Genomic DNA, 19414 nt, shown 5'->3' with positions numbered 1-19414 from the left:
ATTTCAGTGGCTATTCACTGTGGAGTGTTTCAAGAATGAGAATATGGATGGTGTGTGTTTTGGGAGCCACTAGCGTGTTTGGATATTCATAAGTAACCTGTCTGTAATCTAATATGTAAATAAAAAAAACTCTTTAATTCCGCATTAAGAGAAATTTGGTTAAAATGACAAGATTTTAGCTGAAAAAGCTCATTTCCAGTCGTGTGTGCATCTCACAGTCTCTGGGTTTATTAGTGAGCTTTAAAAAGATCACTTGGCGTGACAGAGATAAGACGGAGGAAGTACTGCTTTGTGAAACTGGATAAAAGGGAAGATTATTATGGAACATCTGAATGTCCAGAATAATTAAATCCAAAGCCCTCGGTTAAAGAATATGGCTGTGATTGGGGGAGAAATCTGATTACTGACCAACGGCATGTAAACCAGGGTTTTACAGACGTGAACTTGTTCTCCAATTTCGTGCCTTTCCCTGATTCTCCTCGACAACTGTGTACATGTACACATATTGAGCTCAAAGCGCCACATAAAGAAGTGCAGGGACGGTGGGCGGTGTGCTATTCTGACATCAAAGAGGCTGGCCAAAAGGCCGTCCTGTCCTGTCCTGTCCTCTCGCAGTGATATGAAGAACCGAGTCACCTTCCGCTCAACTCCTTCTCTCAGTTACAAACAGCCTCCTGAAAAAAGTCCAACCCGAGACGGACACCGACCCCGTCCCCCGCAAATCATCATGAGTAAAATGTTCACTGATAATGTATATATTTCTGACAAAGTATCTTATCCTGCAGTGCAACATCTACTTCTAGTGAGTGAAATGAATATAAGCGTTTACTGACAATGACAGGCAGCAATAATCCAAATAATTAATGTACCGTGGTGGCGTTAATTTTCCTCTCATGTGGCATTAAACCACAGCAGAAGACGGGGGCGCATCGAGATGATGTCACAAAATGAGCACCTCTAATGGTGATGGAGACATTTCATCCAGCAGTTCATATACAAACAAATAGAACTCATTTGAACGATTGTGCAAAATGAGTGGGATCGGCTAAAAATAATGGCGATCGGGCGAATAGGAGGAAAGCGCTTTGTATAGGAGCAACATGTTTCGGAGACGGAGTTGGCCATTTCAAATCTATCAATTGTAGGTTACACTATATTGCTTTTCTGATGTTAAAATACATTATTTTCTCTCAATATAATAAGTTATAATAAGCTTGACCTCTTTCTTACATCAATGACCAGTTGAATTGTAGATGTTACACCGTGATCAGTGTAAACTGCATTTGTGCCTTGACAGAGCTGAAAAGCTGTACAGGCGTGGCGACAATAACATATAACAGTAGCATTTTGAAGTACTTAACTAACAAGGAAAAAGCCGATATACTCAAAACTATAACGCACACAGCAAAACCAGTCAGACTACTATTCTTAAAATGCATGAAAACAAAGCGGGGATGCTGACATTATCTGGAAACTGGTTTTAATCGGTTTCTATGTGCAATAATATCTGAGCTGGAGCCCAGAGTTAGTCTCACCACGGAGCACAGAGGCCTCCCCACCAACACAATCAGACAGTACACACATGCACACACACATGTGCACACATGCGCACACACCCCCACCCCCACCCGCGTAATGAATGGGATTACAAACTACAAAGACTACATCAGTCAGTCTGTCAAACAACTTGTGTTGACTTTGTGAATTGCGATCTGAGTCTTTATCTCCTCCGATCCTCCTCATTTGCTGCGAAGTTGTCTCGGCACAGTGAAAATGTACTCACAGTTTCGTTCGGGTTTCCCGCAGGAATTTGCTGGGCGAGAGCGCCGCTTCTCTTCCCTCTGTCATGAATCTAGCACAGGAATCGAAGCGCTGGGAACGAGCTGAACGCAGGCTGAGAGCAGTAATACATCTCTCCATAAAAGAACTGCATGAGCAGAGCCAAATATTGAACTAAACTAACTACTGCTGCGAGGGTACCTCGAGGTAACACTTTTGTTTGCCTTATTAGATGCCCTTCTTATGGACTCCAGCCTTTCTTTTCCCAATGACAAAGACAAGCTGATTTATGGTCAATAATAAAGCTCCGGGTACTCATTCCCTTTGTACGAGGCAGCAAAGAGCAAATGCAGAATAAAAAAAAAAGGCAGAAAGCAAACACAAAACAGTCAGCAGGTGTGAGAGGAGCCATACAGACACTCCTCCAACCTACAAAGCCCACTTCCAATGCCTTCCCGTTGTCCTAATCCTTCCTCCATGCACAGAAACAGGCACAGACACCTCAACAAGCAAGAGTGACCTTTCTTCCCTCTGTTGTCACCAGAGCATCAAGCTGAGCTCATCTCTTTGAAGACTCCTTGGCTCTGCTGCTACAGCTGCCGTTACCTGCACATCACCGGAAGCAAACAAGATTACATAAAACCGTAGATGGTGGACAAAACGTACACACGGGGATTTGGGAACTGCTTTGATGAAATGTTATACGGAGCAAAGAGAGAGCGCAACCTACTGGGACAGACTGATATCTCAAACCAATGAAGGTCTTCTGGATGGGGAAACATTTTGAGGAGTTACAGCAGGAAAAGCTCGGGCGTAAATGATCAAATGATCAAATGAATGATGTCTGAATTCAATTGAAACAGAACAGTCGTCGGTGATGTTTTCCGAAAAAGACAGGTCAAAATGTCTGCTGTGAAAAAGGTCCATGCAAAGCTGTCAACAGGAACAGCGGGAGCAGTCAACCACATGTAGAATCAGTTAGATGTGACTTACAAGCAGTCTGTCATTATTATTACAGTCAACAATGCAGCTGGTAAACAGAAAGATAACACCACATTTAAATGTGATGAATAATGGAATCATCTCATAATGCAATATCAATAAATGTGACCTAAACTGGTTCATTTCTCGAGAGAAAAACTGGGTAAGTTCACACTGGAGGAAAACATGTCAACTTACACTCGAACTCCTCATCTTCATCACAACTCTTCACTTCATCTCTTGCGTGACAAAAATGACAAATTTCTCTTTCTTTAACTGACAGTTCATCTGCATTTACACTCCAGCTTACACCTCATCTCCCTCCACCCATTAGGCTTTCATTTAAAAAACCCACCTGGGTGTGTTCACACGCAGCAGCAACCTCCAGGGCTGACAAATGAAATCAATGCGCAAGTGCTAAAAACTGCAGTTCCTCAAGCGGCCACTGGAGGCTTGACGCTACACTGTGACTGACACCAGTCACAGCTCCTTTCACAGCTTCAGCTTCAATTCCTTTCAGCTCTTAAAGAGAATTTGAGAGCTTTTGCAGTTCAGTTGATACTTAATCACCCAGTAATTAGACCTAAAATGTCATTTCAACTTCTTTTAGTACTTGTATTTTAAACGCCACTTCAACTTCAATTAGTAAGAAGAGAAAAATGTTGCCTTTTCTAGTTTTACCTGATTCAGAATAAGTGTCTGATTATTAAAGCTGACCTCAAATAATTGATTAAGCGTTAGACAACAAAGTCGGATTCAACCAAGGAAGAAAATCAAACCCTCGAACTGCACCTTGGGAGAGACATTATAAATACCTTACTGAAAAATGTGTTAAATGTAGAGCCTTCCCCTTCAGGAAGTCTTTTAAGAAGGTGGTGGGAAACCTTGGACTGACTTGTGTCTACTGGTCCTTTGTTGTGGAAAGTGAGTGACTCATACATGTGAAAGGTAACATAGCTGCAGCCACTGTGAAATGCAGGCTGACAGTAGTGATTCAGATACTGGAATCAGCCATAAAGTGTCCGGATGAGCCCAAGTTTTAGTATAACGGTTATCCAAATGTTGTGCACCGGGCTCGCTGCCCCAGAAAAGGAAATAAAGAGCCGGTTCACGCAACATTACGACGGTGTCCGTCCTCATCACTTCAGAGTTGCTGCATACTGTAAAGGTTACCAAACGCAAACACAGGCGCAAACACAAACACACACACACACACACACACACACACACCAGAAGAAGCGGGTCTTTCTATGCCCTGGCAATTAATCTGCTAATAGTCTTGACCCAGACACCATTAGGCTAAGATACAATAAACTGTGTTGAAACGAATTAATGAAATATTAAATCTCCTCATCGGTTCTTCAGGCACACCCACAATCATTACGGTTTTAAACACTCATTAGCACAGTTCTGTACGTCTCTGTAATGCAGCACAGTGTTAATAACGTTACATAAAACATTTTTTACTCAGCCCTGCCACTTAAATTGTTTTATGATGCCCCAAAAATGTATCTCTAAATAAATAAATAAATATCATAAACGTGCCACGACCGGTTGATAGTGGCTTCATCTATCGACGAGGAGAATCTTTAGTTGGGGGCAGCCAGCAGCTATGCTACATCGCCACAAAGAAAGCCCACCACAATAAAAAATAGCACCAACATAACTCACAACATGGGTAAACAGATGTATACCATCATATTTGGTCAAACCAAAATTATTATATGTATATATTTATATATCATTGAATTATTTTATGTGGGGTTTTTTTGTGTTTTTTTTTTTTTTTTAAATGAACTGTTATTTTACAAGTACATTTGATGACTACAAGCAGGAAGAGAAATGTTGAATTTCAATACTACGATCCAAAAAAAGTGTCCGACGAGCTGCGACCGGGTGACGCCACGATATGAATTGTTGGGTTTCTCTGTATAATATTGTAAAGTCTTGCTGTAAGGACTTTAATGTGTTAAGTGCCATGAAATAACCTATGTTGTGATTTGGCGCTATATAAATAAAGTTGAATTGAATGACCAGGACAGCTTTCCCACTTCTCGGGTTACTGCAAAGGTCAATTACAGCAGATCGCCGCGGCGACGAGAGGCCGGCGGCCGCGGGCGGCCAGCGAAGTCGAGTTGAATAAAGACGGCGAGGGAAACCGAGAGTCTGCAACAGACATGAAAGAAAGTGAGCGCCTCAGTGTTCAGCGCAAGTAATCGGCCATCTCTCTCTGCGTCTATCTTTATCCTCCACAAAATCTGCTTTCCCTGCCTCATACATTTATCCTTGATGGGAAGAGCAGTCACGCACACACTCAGCCATGCAGGCGCGCGCACACACACACACACACACACACTCTCTCACGCATGCCTACGCCAAGAATAAAAGTTTATTGTCCACAGAAGTGGAAATTTGCTTTCGGCTGAACACAGATGATCAAATGGACGCAACAACATAACGGCATAAACAGACAACACAATTAACACCGACGTCTGCGTTCCAGCTCACGCACACGTTCGGACAACTTTACATCCTTTGGTGCAAAAAAAAAAAAAAAAAAAAAGATAAAAAAACAACAACAACAACCAGTTCACCAAATCTGTGCTCGTGCTCTGTGAAAGCAGGCGTTTGTCAATTCTGCATTCTCTCCTGAGTACTGCGGCACGTTCACAACAAGTGCCCTCTTTCAAAACACAAACAAGCTTTGCACTGTTCGGAGTTCAGATGGCGAGAGTGAAGTGCTCTTTTGTCTGGAGTCTGAGTGAAACTCAGCAGTCTGCGCGACGTCAGTTAGCTGCTACTGCATCAACAACTTATTGGAACAATTAGTAATTGTTTTCACTATTTCTTGGTTCATTTTTTTTTTTTTTTTTAAATACACTGACTAATTATTATTATTATTATTATAAGTGACCAAAGAGCAAGGAGATGTCTTGCGCTAACTTTAACGGCTCACACTCTATAGTTCTGAAAAAAGCCAGATCATTTGTCTTTTCAGATGCTCGTACTATTGTGTGATTTTTTTTTCTACTTCATAACGTCATAATTGTTGCAGTTGGAATTTGACTTTGTCAAATTTGATGTTGTTTGCTTGATCTAAACAAAAATAACAGGGGGGGGGGTTATGTCCCAGACTATTTCTAGGCTAAAGCAAAACTTGTTCTTTTTATGCTTCCATTTTTGTGAGGTTCAGAGGTGTTGTTTTGCAGATGTGTTGTCTTTGGTCGGAGGCAGGCCAGATATTTCCCCCCCGTTTCAAGTCTTTGTGCCAAGTTAAGAAAAAGAGCTCAAGGTGGTGTCAAGCTTCCAATCTAATTATTGGCAAGACGGTAAGTAATCTAGCCTGGCTTCCCCCGAACAGTTGCTCACAGTTTCAGTCCTCACTGTGGTTATAGTCTGGAAACGCTGTTTGCATTGAGGTTCTCTCAGCCACTCTGAAGGATGGGCCGGACAGCCAGCAGTGGGGGCGGGGCTAAGAACGATGACAACGACGGCAGCGGTAGAGTTTCGAGGGCCCGACCGCTACCACATCTTTAGGGCCGGTGTCCATACCAACATAAGGGATTAAAACATTGCGATATGAATATTTCAGCCAATATTTTGGATATATACAGTGTATATGCAGTATGTACGAACACACACTTTTCACAATTACCTCTCAACTGTGCTTTTGACACCCGTGAAAAAGATATGGATATTTTACAGTTAATTTTCCACACTGACATCAGTAGACTGAAAAGATTAACTTTATTTAGTAACTATAAAAGAGACAAATAGAATCATCCGAGCATCTTTTTCTGTTTTCTGTACTGTAGAACAAGCTTTCATATGGGCCAACACATACACCAACACCAACCTATCTTTGACAAGCCAATATCGGCTGATAAGATTGGCCCGCCGATGTACCAGTGGGGATCTACAAAGTACAGTATATCGTGGTCAATGCCGATTGGTCCAAAGCTGCTCCAATAGCGTCAAAGCTACCCGAGGTCTACGGTCATTAGGATGCAACAACTCCAAACAATCCTCGTTGGAGCATCGTCAGACCCTTAAACTCCTGCAGTACACGTCTGATAACACCAGTCTACAAATAAACCACCATTTTCCAAAATATCAAACTATTACTGTACAGCTTCACGAAGGTTGGGAATCACTGGTACGGATGTGGCAGTTCCTTGAAATTTAACAAGTTCAGTGATGACTAAACTAAAAAGACATCTTTCAACTGATGATAAAACACATGATTAAGTGTCTGATAGACCACACCGGCTTAATCACTATTTGTCTAACCGCTGACTTTTCTTTCTTTCACACCCTGTTTGCTGTTGTCAAAGAGGACTACGTTTCGGTGAGAAGGAAGCAGCACACAAACGAGTGGGACGTGAACCCCAATCAATTCCACAGCTTTCCTTTGCTAATCAAACTATCTGCCACAAAAGCCCTTTTGGCAGCCACGCTTGGACATCAACCTGACCGCTTGATTATGTTTGCAGTCCTTTTGAGCCAAACGTTGCTCTAATATTACTGCCTAATGTAGGCTACATTCGGTTTTCCAAGAAGCCAAGGGATACTGTTTCTAAGAGACCTGACAGACAGCGAGAGGAGACAGCATCCACAACGCAGTGCGCCACGATTCTGCTCCGACTGTTATCAGCGCTCGGCAGCTCTTTGAAAGGTGCGCGGGGTAAAAGAGAAGGCTGAAAACTGCGCTGAATCAGCACTCCACAAGTGCTCCAGGTGATCAGTCTGACATTAACAGTTGTCTCTTTATAATGCATGTGTGCCCTCCACTGCCCACGTTACTCCGTGCCTGCTGTTCACTGTGTGCTCAGCGGAGTCGTATTTCCATCGCTGCTTCAGAGGGACACCCTCCCCTCCAGAGTAGTACCAACATTGTGCAATTACATCAAATGCACCTTTGCGCCAAAGAGCAGATTCAACCTCAATCTGTGCATCTACGCATGATGATAGTGGTTATGACAAATACGGTGATTAACAATGCTGATGCTTCGATGATGCAACAGCCCTCACCGAAGCGTGATTAAAATCAAAGCACAAATCAGCCATTAATTAGGGTTTTGGAAGTCGTGTACAAGTGGCACCTGGCTCATATTTTCAATAGAGGGACGCAGAGAAACAGACTTTTGTCTGGTACTAAAGATCTTCTCTCGCTTTCTCTTCACATTCAGGCGCAGACAAAAAAAAAGAGGAGAAAACGCACCACCTCAGCCTTGAGAGCTTTGAGAGCCTTGAGAGTTTCAGCTCGGAGCCTCAAGGTTTCTCCTTTAATTGCACAGAACAGCTAAAGAAACAGAACATTAGTGCAGCCTTGCCGAGAACATCTCTCTGTGCATTAATACATAAATGTGAGGCTGGGCTTTGATGAACTGCTGCAGGGGTGAGAGCGAACCACTTAAGGCCAGAGGGCCACTCCTATTGCTCTCAATAACCACTCCCCTTGATGGTGATGTGAATTATAGAGCTGGGCACTTTTCTTTGAGGCAAAAAGCTGTACACTTAATTGGGTTAGCCTTGTACGCGGGAAGGTGAACCGCACACACACACACACACACACACACACACAGCATATGACCACATCCCCGCAGTGAGACGACCTCATTTAATTTCAAGTTTTGCCCGTAACTTGGCCAGCTTTGAAGAGGGCTCTGTAGCAACACTGGGTTTATTTTTGTAGTCCATCACCGAGATCCAGCGATTCGGTGCTCAGCGTACTGGGTTCACATCCGAGAGGCTTATTTCCCATACACTGACAAGATATGGTGAATTAACATTACTTCCATGCATGACACTAATCTTGTCTTAATTATGCAATTAACTCACTGTCTTGAAATAGTCCACATTTCAAAAGGCTTCATTCAGCCATTTAAGTTGTTTTTTTTGTTTTTTTTTCTCACAGCATGAGACATTTTGCAACATGTTCTGCTCTGAGAGACATTTGTATCTGCCTGGAAACTTTCTGTGCACATACACTCAGCATGTATGGGACGAAAATATACATTTGAGGTTACTTATCTTCATTTCTTATCGCATCAGGATTATAAAAGTGTCACAGTAAAGCTGACTGATAGCCAGAAGTCGGACTTCGACATTTCCACGACACAAAAACAGCTTTTGTTGAATATTAAACAATATATTGTTTGGCAAACGATAAGCGCTTAAAAGGCGACAGTGCTTTTCCAATCCTAATAGAAACTTTGACAACTTAGCTTTGGTGCGACAGGCTAGCGCTAACTCGGAAAAACAGACACTACCATTTAAATATCCCCTTGAATAAGCGTCAGTTAAGTCTTCTGAAGTATTGTTGTTATTTTTGTTGTTTAATTATGAACTCATTTGCAAGGGTTTTGAGGAACCCGCACTTTCCTTTACTTTCCCATCACTTACCATCTTCCTTTTCGTCGAAAACGGGTCTCTTTGAAGAACTATTGGCTCCCATCCTCTTCTTCCACTTGCCCCAGTGAAACATTGATGCTCAGATTGCATTCCTCGCCTCTTGGAAGAGAAACTACAGCTGTGCGTTGGACACCCTCCTCAAAAGACGGCAACAAGAGCCACACATTTCACCCAAACCGTCTCCGCAATTTTCGCTTTTCTTGCTCCGTTATTTAATTCTGCCGAGAATTTGGGAGCCGCGCGAGCTGAAGTCTTTCTGAACCAGCTGGGGGAGCACGTGACTCACGCACCGACAGGCTGGGGAACCTTTTTCAGAGACTGTTCGTTAAGTTGGAGACGGACGCCGAAATAATCACTCGGTTACCGGCAATGTTCAGTTGCCTTCCGCAGCCAAACCGAGAGACTTATGTTTGTCGGGGCTGAGTAAGAGCTGCGTCGAGTCGGACGCAGTTAGCTGAAGCAGAACAGGAAGTGAAGCGAGTTCGCCTTAAAAATAAAAGCAGCAAGACTCCAAAAAAAAAAAAAAAACCTGCGGTCCCCCTAATATAAAGTAGAAGATGTATCATGTAGCTAAACTGTGGATTTATAGTGTATACAGTGTGTGAAATTAAATTAATGGTTAATATTAATTTAATTTCAATTTTATTTACAATAAAACAGCGAATGGTCCATTTAAGTACATTTAGATTGCAAGTTTAAGTTAGTGTGGCGTAATACATACACATCAAAGCAGCCTGGTTGGCAAAATTAAGAGTCTTGATTATCAATTATGCATAAAACGTTTTAATAAGTGATCAAATAACCTTTTTCAGTCTTCAGTCTATAACAGCACGCATGTAAAAGTCTTTAATGGAACAAACCAATGATATGCTGCATATGTTTCAAAATTCCTCCCTGTGTAGTTTTACTTTGGTCCTTTACCGTTTGCATTGGAGGGTTTTTATATTGAAAGTCATCACCGGAAGCTACTAATTGTGACTAACTTGACACTTGAGAGAGTAGTGTGACAGTTGCTGGCCAGTGACTGTAGTCGACGTAGCTCTGTATCACAGACTGTCATGCAGAAAGACCAGCCTCTGTAGGTGAAGCCAGGATAGCTCAGTATAAAGTGGAGACTCTCCAACAGCAGACAACTGCTGCAGCCCCAATGAACCTCAGTGAATTATTCCACAATCTCATTAGAAGATGGTTGGGTGGAGCCGGATCACTGAGGGGGGAAAGGGATCAACACTGTCAACAATATGCACACTGGGTTTATTTGCTCCTGTTGCTCGGCTAACAATAAAGTATGGCATACTTTGATATTGATCAAATAACACCACGTAGCTTTGACTTGTAACCGGGTTACATTCACAGAGTCTCTGTTTTTTTTTTTTGCTATTTAAACATGTATTAACACATGTCTGGTTGGATCCTCTCGACCGCAGTTCGCCTTGTTTGCACGTGGACAGTTGCCGTAGTTTGTGTTGACCTCGTTGCCATGGTTACGACGTCAAACTCGTTTGACGGTAGCTCAAAATGAGCATGTCATTTTCCTATTTCAAATAGTTTATTCGTTTTCCAAAGAGTTTGTTTTGAGAAGATATTGACTCAAGTTCGTACGGGTGTGGTTTTTTTTTTTAAATACCAGGTGAGCTAATACAGTTAATACGCTGTTCGTTAAATTGGTTAAAGTTAACTAATGTTGGGCGGGACTAGTTACGATGTGCAAACTAGCATTACCTTGTTGCCAAGTCAGAGAAGAAATCTGACGCTTACATGAACCTTCCTGTTTTCAGGGAGACTGCAAAAAGTTCAACACCCTGAACAATGATCTGAGTACACCGGCTGAACACCCACGCATTATTTCTACAATGACTTCCCCCGAGAAAAAGGAAAAGCATCCTGACGTGCAGCTGAGCTTCGTCTTTGGGAACAGTGTTGTCAAAGCTCAGACCCCCCGCAGTCCATCTGAGGAGGCTGAGCCACAGGAACCGGCTGAATATTACTCAACAGAGACATTATATCTGAGCAGATCTGAGCTGAAACATTTTCCAGACAGTATTTTGAAAAATAGCAGACTAAAGGTAAGTTTGGATGATGCTGTTCTTAACTTCTTTCCCACTGAGATACATGCAGTATGCTGCAGGGCTTTTTAAGCAAGAAAAATCAGTACATTAGTGGTTGCACTGCAACATAATTTATTCTCCTGTATTATTATTTTTTTGTTTCTTTTGTTTTGTTTTTTCTTCAGAATCTGAGTCTCGAAGGCAACCAGATATCCACGATCCCAGGTACAATGTTCATCAGCTTGCCCAATCTGCTGTGGCTGGACCTCAGAAGAAACCTGCTTGTGTCGCTTCCTGCTGAAATTGGCTCACACAGGTCGGGATGGATCCTGGGATTTTTTTTTTTAAATATACGTTGACTGATTCCAAATAGACCACCATGGGACTGGATCGTGTTTCTTTGTGAGGTTTCAGGACATTGTTTTAATGACGTTTCTCTATTTTCTAAAGGCTGATTGATGCTCTGTTGTTTAGTAGAATTATACCATATGCAAAAAAAAAAAAATCAATTCACAAGTCCTCCAAAAGTACAACTAAGAAAGGCAGAACATAGTCTTAGTAAGTGTAAGCGTTTCTGGATGTTTATATTGAATGACTGCGGTGCTTTTGTGCTGTTCAGTTGAGTCACAGCCCTTTCAATCATCTCATAATCTGTAGTTTTATTCATGTAGGTCTCTGAGAACGCTACTGCTGGAGGGGAATCCTATCTCAGAGCTTCCACCAGAGCTCGGTGAGTTGAGTTCAGTCGCTTCTTACAGCAAGCAAATTCGCTTTGAAATAACAAGCTGTCTTTCTGTTTCATCATCGTCAGTATTGTCAGTAAGTCTCGCAGAGACTGCATTCCATGCAATAAATAAATAGTAATTATTAATGGGTGGTTGATACAGTAAAGTTTCAAATTGTGCTTTCCTTGTAGTTCTTATTACTGCTACTGCAGTGTTGCTTGCTGGTAAATTAATATTGGTAATTCAGGATTGTACAATATGTAAGATTCTTCTGCGTTCGGTGTAAATTAATCAGGATAAGAGTGTCAGCTAAATACCAGAGCGTAAGCTGCTATGAACAATTCATCATTTGCCTGTGTTTTCCAGGAAATGTAATTACCCTCAAAGGCCTGAACCTGCGGGACTGCCCCATCCTTTTCCCTCCACAAGACACCGTGCACCAGGGGCTCCAGCCCATCCTCCATTACCTGAGGAACGCAATGGCCGAGCAACCGGTTAGCGCGAGGAAGACCCCTGAAGGTGAATAAAAGGCACCTTAACTTTGAACACCAGCAACGAGGTACATGCACGTGCATTCGAGCCATCTGCTCTCTCTCTCTCTCAAAGATAGGACGGCTGGCCACAAAAATAGCTCCTTGCCCTGGTACCACTTCACTGGTGTGACTTCTGTTCCCTTGGAGACAGCGCGTGCCACCCGCCTGACTCATTTTTTTTTTTTTTTTTTTTTTTTTTTCCCCCTGCTGTTCCAGCTCTGTCATATTTTTAGCCTGATGAAAATGATCGATAACCTGTGGGCTCTAAACAGGAGCTCTCTGTCACTGAGCAGTGTCTGGAGGTAATCACTGTGAGAAGCCCAAGACAGCCCTCCACAGGAGAGGCTGCTGCTGCACAATGAGCAGAGCCAGACCCCTCAATCAAGACGATTTATCTCCCTGCCTACAAGGTTATTAACGAAGACAGGACCCCGGCCTTTGCTGGGGGTATAAATTTAGCAGATTAGAACATACACCATTAATTTACACACTGCATGGTCGTCAACCTTTTTGAGCTGTGATGAAATGGAATATTTAGCCGGTTTGAGTCTAATAATCCCCCACTAGGTCAATGCTATACCCAGTCACTTATTTGATATATTCAGAGCAACTTGCTGGTCACATATTCTTCTCTGTGGTCCACATATATGCTTAAGAAGGGGAAGGTTTGACCTGCCGTTGTTACTCGTGTAAATCTGATTATAAAATGTTGGTAAATCTTTGCTGCAGTTAGAGAAAGAACCCGTTATTATCAAGCACTGTAGCTGTAAATGGAGATGATGACCAGTCTCTCCTGGCCCCTCACACCATACTTGTAGGTGTCACGGTTGTTTCCCTGCCAGAGGAGCTGCCAGTGGTGGAGAAGCTCCAGCTGTTGGAACTGATGGGGTCCGGCGCGGAAGAGCAGGAAGAGTCAGTGGACGAGATGCAGAGGTTCACTGAACTCAAGCAGAAGTTGATCCTGCTGGACAAAGCTGAGCTGAGCTTAACAGGAGAAGGCGATAAAAAGCCAAAGTCACAACTTATTCCTGTTAACAAGCGGTAAGTAAGTTAAGTAAGAGGTTAGGGATTTTGTGTGAAACCAATGAGAGAAAGTGCTTCTCCTCTGTTGAATGAATATTTAGAGATTTTGGGAAACATGCTTTGTTGCTTTCTTCTAAAGAGTTAAAGGAGAAGATTGATGTCATTCTAACATCTGTACATTTAATTTGAAGCAACAGCCAGGAGACAGCTTAGCTCAGCTCAAAGAAAGGAAACAGGGGAAATCAGCTGGCCTTAGGCCACCACCTCTAAAGCTCACTAATTAATTGATTCAATTGATTTTACCTTGTTTATTCATTCCAGACTATTTCTTGGCTGAGAACAGTAAATTCCTGAAGTCTTAGCTGGTTAACAGAAATCTGGTTACAGCCAAGAAATAGTCACATATAACCCACTGTAAAACAGTAAAATATCTCTTTATGCAACTGTTTTTTTGTTTTTTTTTTGGAAAAGCATAATATAAGATGTTAACTAGTGAGCTTCAGAGGTGCAGGCAGATTTTGTTACTGTGGGATATTGCTTGTAGAGCCTGACTGATACTGGATTTTTGGGCCAATGCCAATACCGATGTTAGGGAGTGAAAAACTTCAAATATTGATGTGACAGCCACAAAAAAATTTTATATATCCTTCATATACAGTATATATTTTTGTAATCATCTCTCAAGTGGATCCCTTTATCATAATAATCATAATACCAATATCCCATATTTTCAATCTCTCCATCTCTTCTGGTATAGTTTCAAAAGTCTGGAAAATGGTTCACGTTACACCCCTACGTAAAGCAGGTGACAGGAATGATCTTAACAATTACAGACCCGTATCCAAAATTCCTTGCCTTGCAAAAGTCCTACAACATTTAATAAATGATAAATTGAAGGTATTTTCTGTCCACAGCTTCCGTCTTAAACCCGTTTCAGTCCGGTTTTAGGGCAGGCGATAGTTACTGCTGTTACTATGGTTCTAGACAACATTGCTTTAGCATTGGATACAAAAAAAGCAGTGTGCACCACTTTTTGTTGTTCTGTCAAAACCATTTGATACTGACGATCACTGCCTACTCTTACAGAGGCTGCATAATATTGGACTAGACTTTAATATAGGTAATTGGTTCAGGAACTACCTGTCAGAGAGACAACAATCTGTTGAATTGGGAAGCCGCCACTCTGAGTTTTTACCAGTAACAAAAGTTGTTCCGCAGGGTTCAAATCTAAATCCAGTTCTTTTTACTGTTTACATCAACAATATTGTTTCGTCTCCGGTCAATTGTCATTCACATCTGTACGCGGCCGACACAGTTTCTGTACCACGTTGCCGATTCTGTACAAGTGGCAGTAGAAAACTTACAGTTCTCTTTTATTGCCCTCCAGGAAGCTCTTAAAGACATAAGACTTCTATTAAACGCAGGCAAAACAAAGTTTATGTTATTTCCCGAAGCAGACCCATAGATTACAATAATCTCAATATTTCTACCTTGGATGGATTTACAATTGAAAGAGTCACAGAATATAAATATCTGGATTGATGAAAAACTCGCATTCAAATTTCACATTGATAATCTTGTGTGCAGACTCAGACAAAAGGTCGGCTGCCTCTATAGAAGCAAAACCATGTTTCCCATGTTTTGCAGGAAAAGGATTGTCGAGGCAGTCTTCATGTCAACCCTAGACGATAGCGATGTGATTTATAGGCATGCATCAGCCTCAACACTTTAATCTCTAAATTCTGTCCACCATTCCGCTCTCAGATTTATTACAGGTAACGGCTACAATACCCATCAATGCCTTCTAAATGATGCGGTTGGATGGTCCTCTCTTCAACAGGGACGTGACACTCACTGGCATCTCTTTATTTATAAAGCTCTGATATGGAAAAGCTTCCCCGTTACCTGTCTGAAATGCTCGTATACACAGACGGGCCTCATCAGACCCGCTCCACTGACCGGCTCTTATTACGTGTTCCACACGTTAGGACTCTTCTGGGAAAGCGTGCTTTTAACTTTAGTGCACCTGACTCCTGGAACAAAATACTACACCTCCTTAAAATCAATACACTTATTCCATTTAGACATTTCCAAAGCTTTACTTTAAATGTACTTGTAATTCTTTTATATAACTGTATCTTACTCTGTTTATCTTATCAAACTACCTAACTTATATTTTAATGCTTCTTATATAACCCTCTTATTTTATATTTTTGTTGATTTTAATTCATCTTTCTGTTTAATCTTCCTTCAGCTGACACTTAAATGTAATTTAACTAGAAGCTAAACTGTGGTTACAATCTGATCTGTGTCAGCTTGTCTTATTGCTGTGATCACTGCCATTGTCTTTATTTATTCTTTGCTCAATAAATGACTCAATGTCATTGTAAATGAGGGTCACGCTCAATGAGTTCTCGAGTGTAAATAAAGGTTGACTGAATGGCTGAAAGTGTGGTCATCAAACCCTTTTCGCACTAGTATGTAATGGAGGCAGGATATTTTTCAGTTTACTGTCCGCACTTGCATCAGTGCACTGACATGGTAAACTTCACTCGGAATTGAATCACCTTTAGCTATAAATATCTATTAAACACCACAAATTAAAAAGAAAAAACATGTGTAATTTACCATAAGCATCTTTTTCTGCATTATGTTCTGTATAAACACGTTTCCATGTCGGCCAATATACTGTATATGCTGATATCGAAACATCTGTGATAGGCCGATATCAGCCAATAATATCAGCGAGCTGATATACCAGTCGGGTTCTAATTTCTACACTAGCTGTGTCCAGTCTTTATTCTACACTAAGCTGAAAGGTTTCTGGGTTTATCTTCATATTTAATGGATAATTATGAGCGAGGTGTAAAACAGAACTTTTCCTTTAAAAACACTAAAAAGTGTGGACCAGTTACAATCACGTGTTGCACGTGTATATTGCAGGTAAGAGTAGTTTTGATGTTCAGTAATCTGTCAGTCATCTGTAAATGTCTTCTTTCTCTGTATTGGTTTTTGTTTTTGCACCCAGGCAGCATGAATCTGTTGCACATTCAGTAAACCATTTTAAGCTGTCCAGATATTGGATGGAGTGAAAGTTATTTGCCATCCAGCAGTAAGAAAGTGAATTTGTTTTGGTGCAGTAGATAACTTCAGTGCTGAGGTGTGGTGGAAGACATGCACCATGTCTTGGAAAACGATGGCAAAACCCTTTTTTAACGCCACTTAATGCACAGAGGACAAAGTGATACAAAAAAAAAATCTCCCAGGCTTTCTCTGTCGGGACTCAGAGCTCAGGAGAGCAATAAAAATAAAGCATCGTGTTTCAATTTATTTTTCCAGAAAAATAATAACGGCCAGGATAATTCCCGAGCTCCCCCTGTTTGACACTCAGCACATGAAGAGCCCAGAGGAGAGGAGACAGGCTGCCATGAAGGAGCAGAAAGAGAAACAGGCTATTCTGGAGCAGAGAAGAAAGTAAGCTGATTGTATTTACCTTATCTGTGCTGCTGCATTTAAACCATAGAATTACATTTGGATTGAATGTCCAGAAACCTCAGGCCAGGTAATGCCACAGGTGGGACAGAATGTTGTTTCATAAAGTTGGACTATCCCCCCTCAAATTGGCCCAAGTAACCAACTGTGAGAGATCAATACAATATCTACTGTAAAAGCAAGAGGAGCAATCACTGTTTACAGACACCCCCCTCCCCCACTCGCCTCTCCCTCGCCTCCCCGGCAACCATTTAGAAAAACAATAACCCAGGAACCATTTCTCTTGACATAGATATATTACCATGCCTTGTTATCTGACTCTTCCATAGAAACCAAGAGGCTCTTCAGAAGTGGCGCACACAAGCCAAAATCACCCAGGAGAAGAAAATGTCCGAGCAGAAACAGAAGAAGCAGGAAAGACAAAAGAAAAGGGAGGTACGTGTGGGTTGAAATCCTCTGAAGTGCCACCTGTCAAACTGCCAACCACCAGGGGGCAGTAGAGCACCACCTGCGCCACACTGGGCTGGAAGACTGAAACAATAAGTGTAACATTACCGTGTGATAAATCATTTTGATGCTACTCATTGGGTTTGTAGGAAGGAGCACAAGTAGAGCCAGGGTTGAACATGAGGCAGCAGCAGATTCCAGAGCCTGTGATCGAGCACGCTGCATCAGCGAAGGCAAAGCAGCAACACACACTGTCGCTCTCAATGCTAATATATACATGCAGACAATCACACACTGTACACAGATGGATGGCTTTGAGTAATTTGTCTGTCAGCTACATTTCCATGCACATAGCTGAAGATGAGCCGGTCATGTTTGCAGACAGCCAGCAACATCAGTGTAAATATACACTGAGTGAAAAGTCCAAAAACCAACCCCCATTTTGGCCATTTAACACAGCGCACAGGCTGTTATGCTCCAGCTTTCCAACTTTGTAGGATGTGTCGCAACAGTTGTGTCATCCTTTTATGTTCTGTTCACAAGCTGGAGAACAAAATACTGTTGTACAAATGCGTCCTTGCTGTGTTGCAGGAAGAACGGGACAGCAGTGGTGCAACTCAGAGTCAGACGTCGGGCACGTCCGTCACAGGGCGAGAAGACGACAGGTACAGTAACTAAATACTGTCAAGCACAGTCTAGAAATATATCCACCACATCCTGAAACCTGAAAGTATTAGAGTCAGAGCCAGGCCCGCTGCACTGGCCACCAACGTTTAGTTTTTCTCATCAGTGTGCCTGTCAGCTTTCTCACTGAATCTACAGTTCATCTCTTCTTTTGTGAAAAGTTGTGAAGGTTACTGATTCTAAGAAAGGCATAATGGTTTCAACTTAAAGTCATTCCATCAACGTAACTCGTGAAAATCATACTACACATAGTCTTTGGTGTGAAAGTAGCCACAGAATAGTAATTTTCATGAGCCCTGCAGATGAAGGTGAAAAGATAGAGACATCTAGTGGCCAAAGAGAGGCTGTACACGCATTACAGAACATCAGCAGCTTTCCTTTGTTCTTCTCAAACAACATTCTGTCTTTGGAAAAACAGATAAAGCAGAATAGAAAGCAGAGCTCGTCCCGTCCTATTTTCATTGATAGAATAACTGAGGAGAAAACGATTAGTCACTGGCACTGCATCTGTAATCTGTAATCTGCTGTCATGCCTTCATGAAGGCTACGATGCCACAGGCCATACCTGTGCATCTGAATATTCAGTCATTTGGTTGGAAATCTTGACCTTTGACCTCAGATCAGCCCAGGAGCTGGAGCAGCAGATCCGTGCCCGTGTTGAGGAGATGCAGGAGAGACACAGGAATCCCAGGGGCACAGCGACCGAGCAAATGGCAGCGGCAGATGAGGACGTGGAGGAGGTCGGACCTCGAGTTTATTATTCACTATTTCCACAACCTATCTGCATTCATCGGCTATTGATCAAAATTTGTTTGTTTGTATTGTGTTGTTGTTTTTTTACCTTTTCTAACTGACAGATGAGGAAGTTACAGATGCAGCTCAAGGACAGGAAGAAAAACCGGGGAAGAGATGTTGAAAAAATTTTCAATATCTTCACTGGATACACCTTGCCAAGTTTTCTTGACAAGTGACTGTGATTACACACCTGCTCATTGAGTTCTGTGGTATTGAATTCAAACCCAAAACGCCCTGCCATGACTAATCCCTTCATGAAAGATCACTGTAATGCTCATATCTGAAAAATAAATAAATCAAGTAGAACATTTTCCATTCCATCGATTCTTTATTTTTCCTCTGGACTTCTTCATTACACAAACTGGTCATGTCTTGCTTTAACAATAACTTACTAACATTTAGTTACTCAATATGTACAACATAAATATGATAGTGTTGTATATTTACTGTGTGAAGTGAAGCTATTCAATTGCAAAGAGTTACACTGGTTCAT

At 41.9% G+C, this 19414-nt stretch overlaps 2 protein-coding genes across 2 annotated transcripts in view; one reads left to right on the top strand and one right to left on the bottom strand.

The window, feature by feature from the left end:
* Positions 1–9586, bottom strand: part of LOC138195642 (serine/threonine-protein kinase 32C-like) — an 85273-nt gene extending 75687 nt beyond the window's left edge. Inside the window, exon 1 of the mRNA XM_069145262.1 lies at positions 9166–9586. Within this exon, the coding sequence (XP_069001363.1) occupies positions 9166–9247 (82 nt within the window). The 5' untranslated portion in view covers positions 9248–9586. The remainder of the gene's footprint in view (positions 1–9165) is intronic.
* Positions 9587–10232: 646 nt separating this feature from the next.
* LOC138195070 (leucine-rich repeat-containing protein 27-like) lies at positions 10233–19234 on the top strand. Its single transcript, XM_069144131.1, has 13 exons — positions 10233–10252; positions 10741–10804; positions 10953–11240; positions 11408–11538; positions 11894–11952; positions 12314–12466; positions 13299–13521; positions 16843–16977; positions 17325–17430; positions 17592–17675; positions 18034–18107; positions 18746–18866; positions 18984–19234. The coding sequence occupies exons 1-13, from the start codon at positions 10233–10235 to the stop codon at positions 19095–19097; spliced, it is 1572 nt and encodes a 523-aa protein (XP_069000232.1). The 3' UTR covers positions 19098–19234.
* Positions 19235–19414: the final 180 nt, after the last annotated feature.

Source organism: Embiotoca jacksoni, unplaced genomic scaffold (genome assembly GCF_022577435.1).
Source record: "Embiotoca jacksoni isolate LCO1_2020_lvr unplaced genomic scaffold, fEmbJac1.0.p SCAF_12, whole genome shotgun sequence".
Lineage (NCBI taxonomy): Eukaryota > Metazoa > Chordata > Actinopteri > Embiotocidae > Embiotoca > Embiotoca jacksoni.
Note: the sequence above shows the minus strand (reverse complement) of the source record. Positions and strands in the feature narration are given on the sequence as shown.

Bases quoted from the DNA above. Each gene is read 5' to 3' on its own strand.
- LOC138195070 (XM_069144131.1), top strand. From the start codon at position 10,233: ATGCAGAAAGACCAGCCTCT. The intron at 17,431-17,591 runs GTACGTGTGGGT...TTGGGTTTGTAG, and splicing joins AAAGACAAAAGAAAAGGGAG to GAAGGAGCACAAGTAGAGCC. The intron at 18,867-18,983 runs GTCGGACCTCGA...TCTAACTGACAG, and splicing joins CAGATGAGGACGTGGAGGAG to ATGAGGAAGTTACAGATGCA.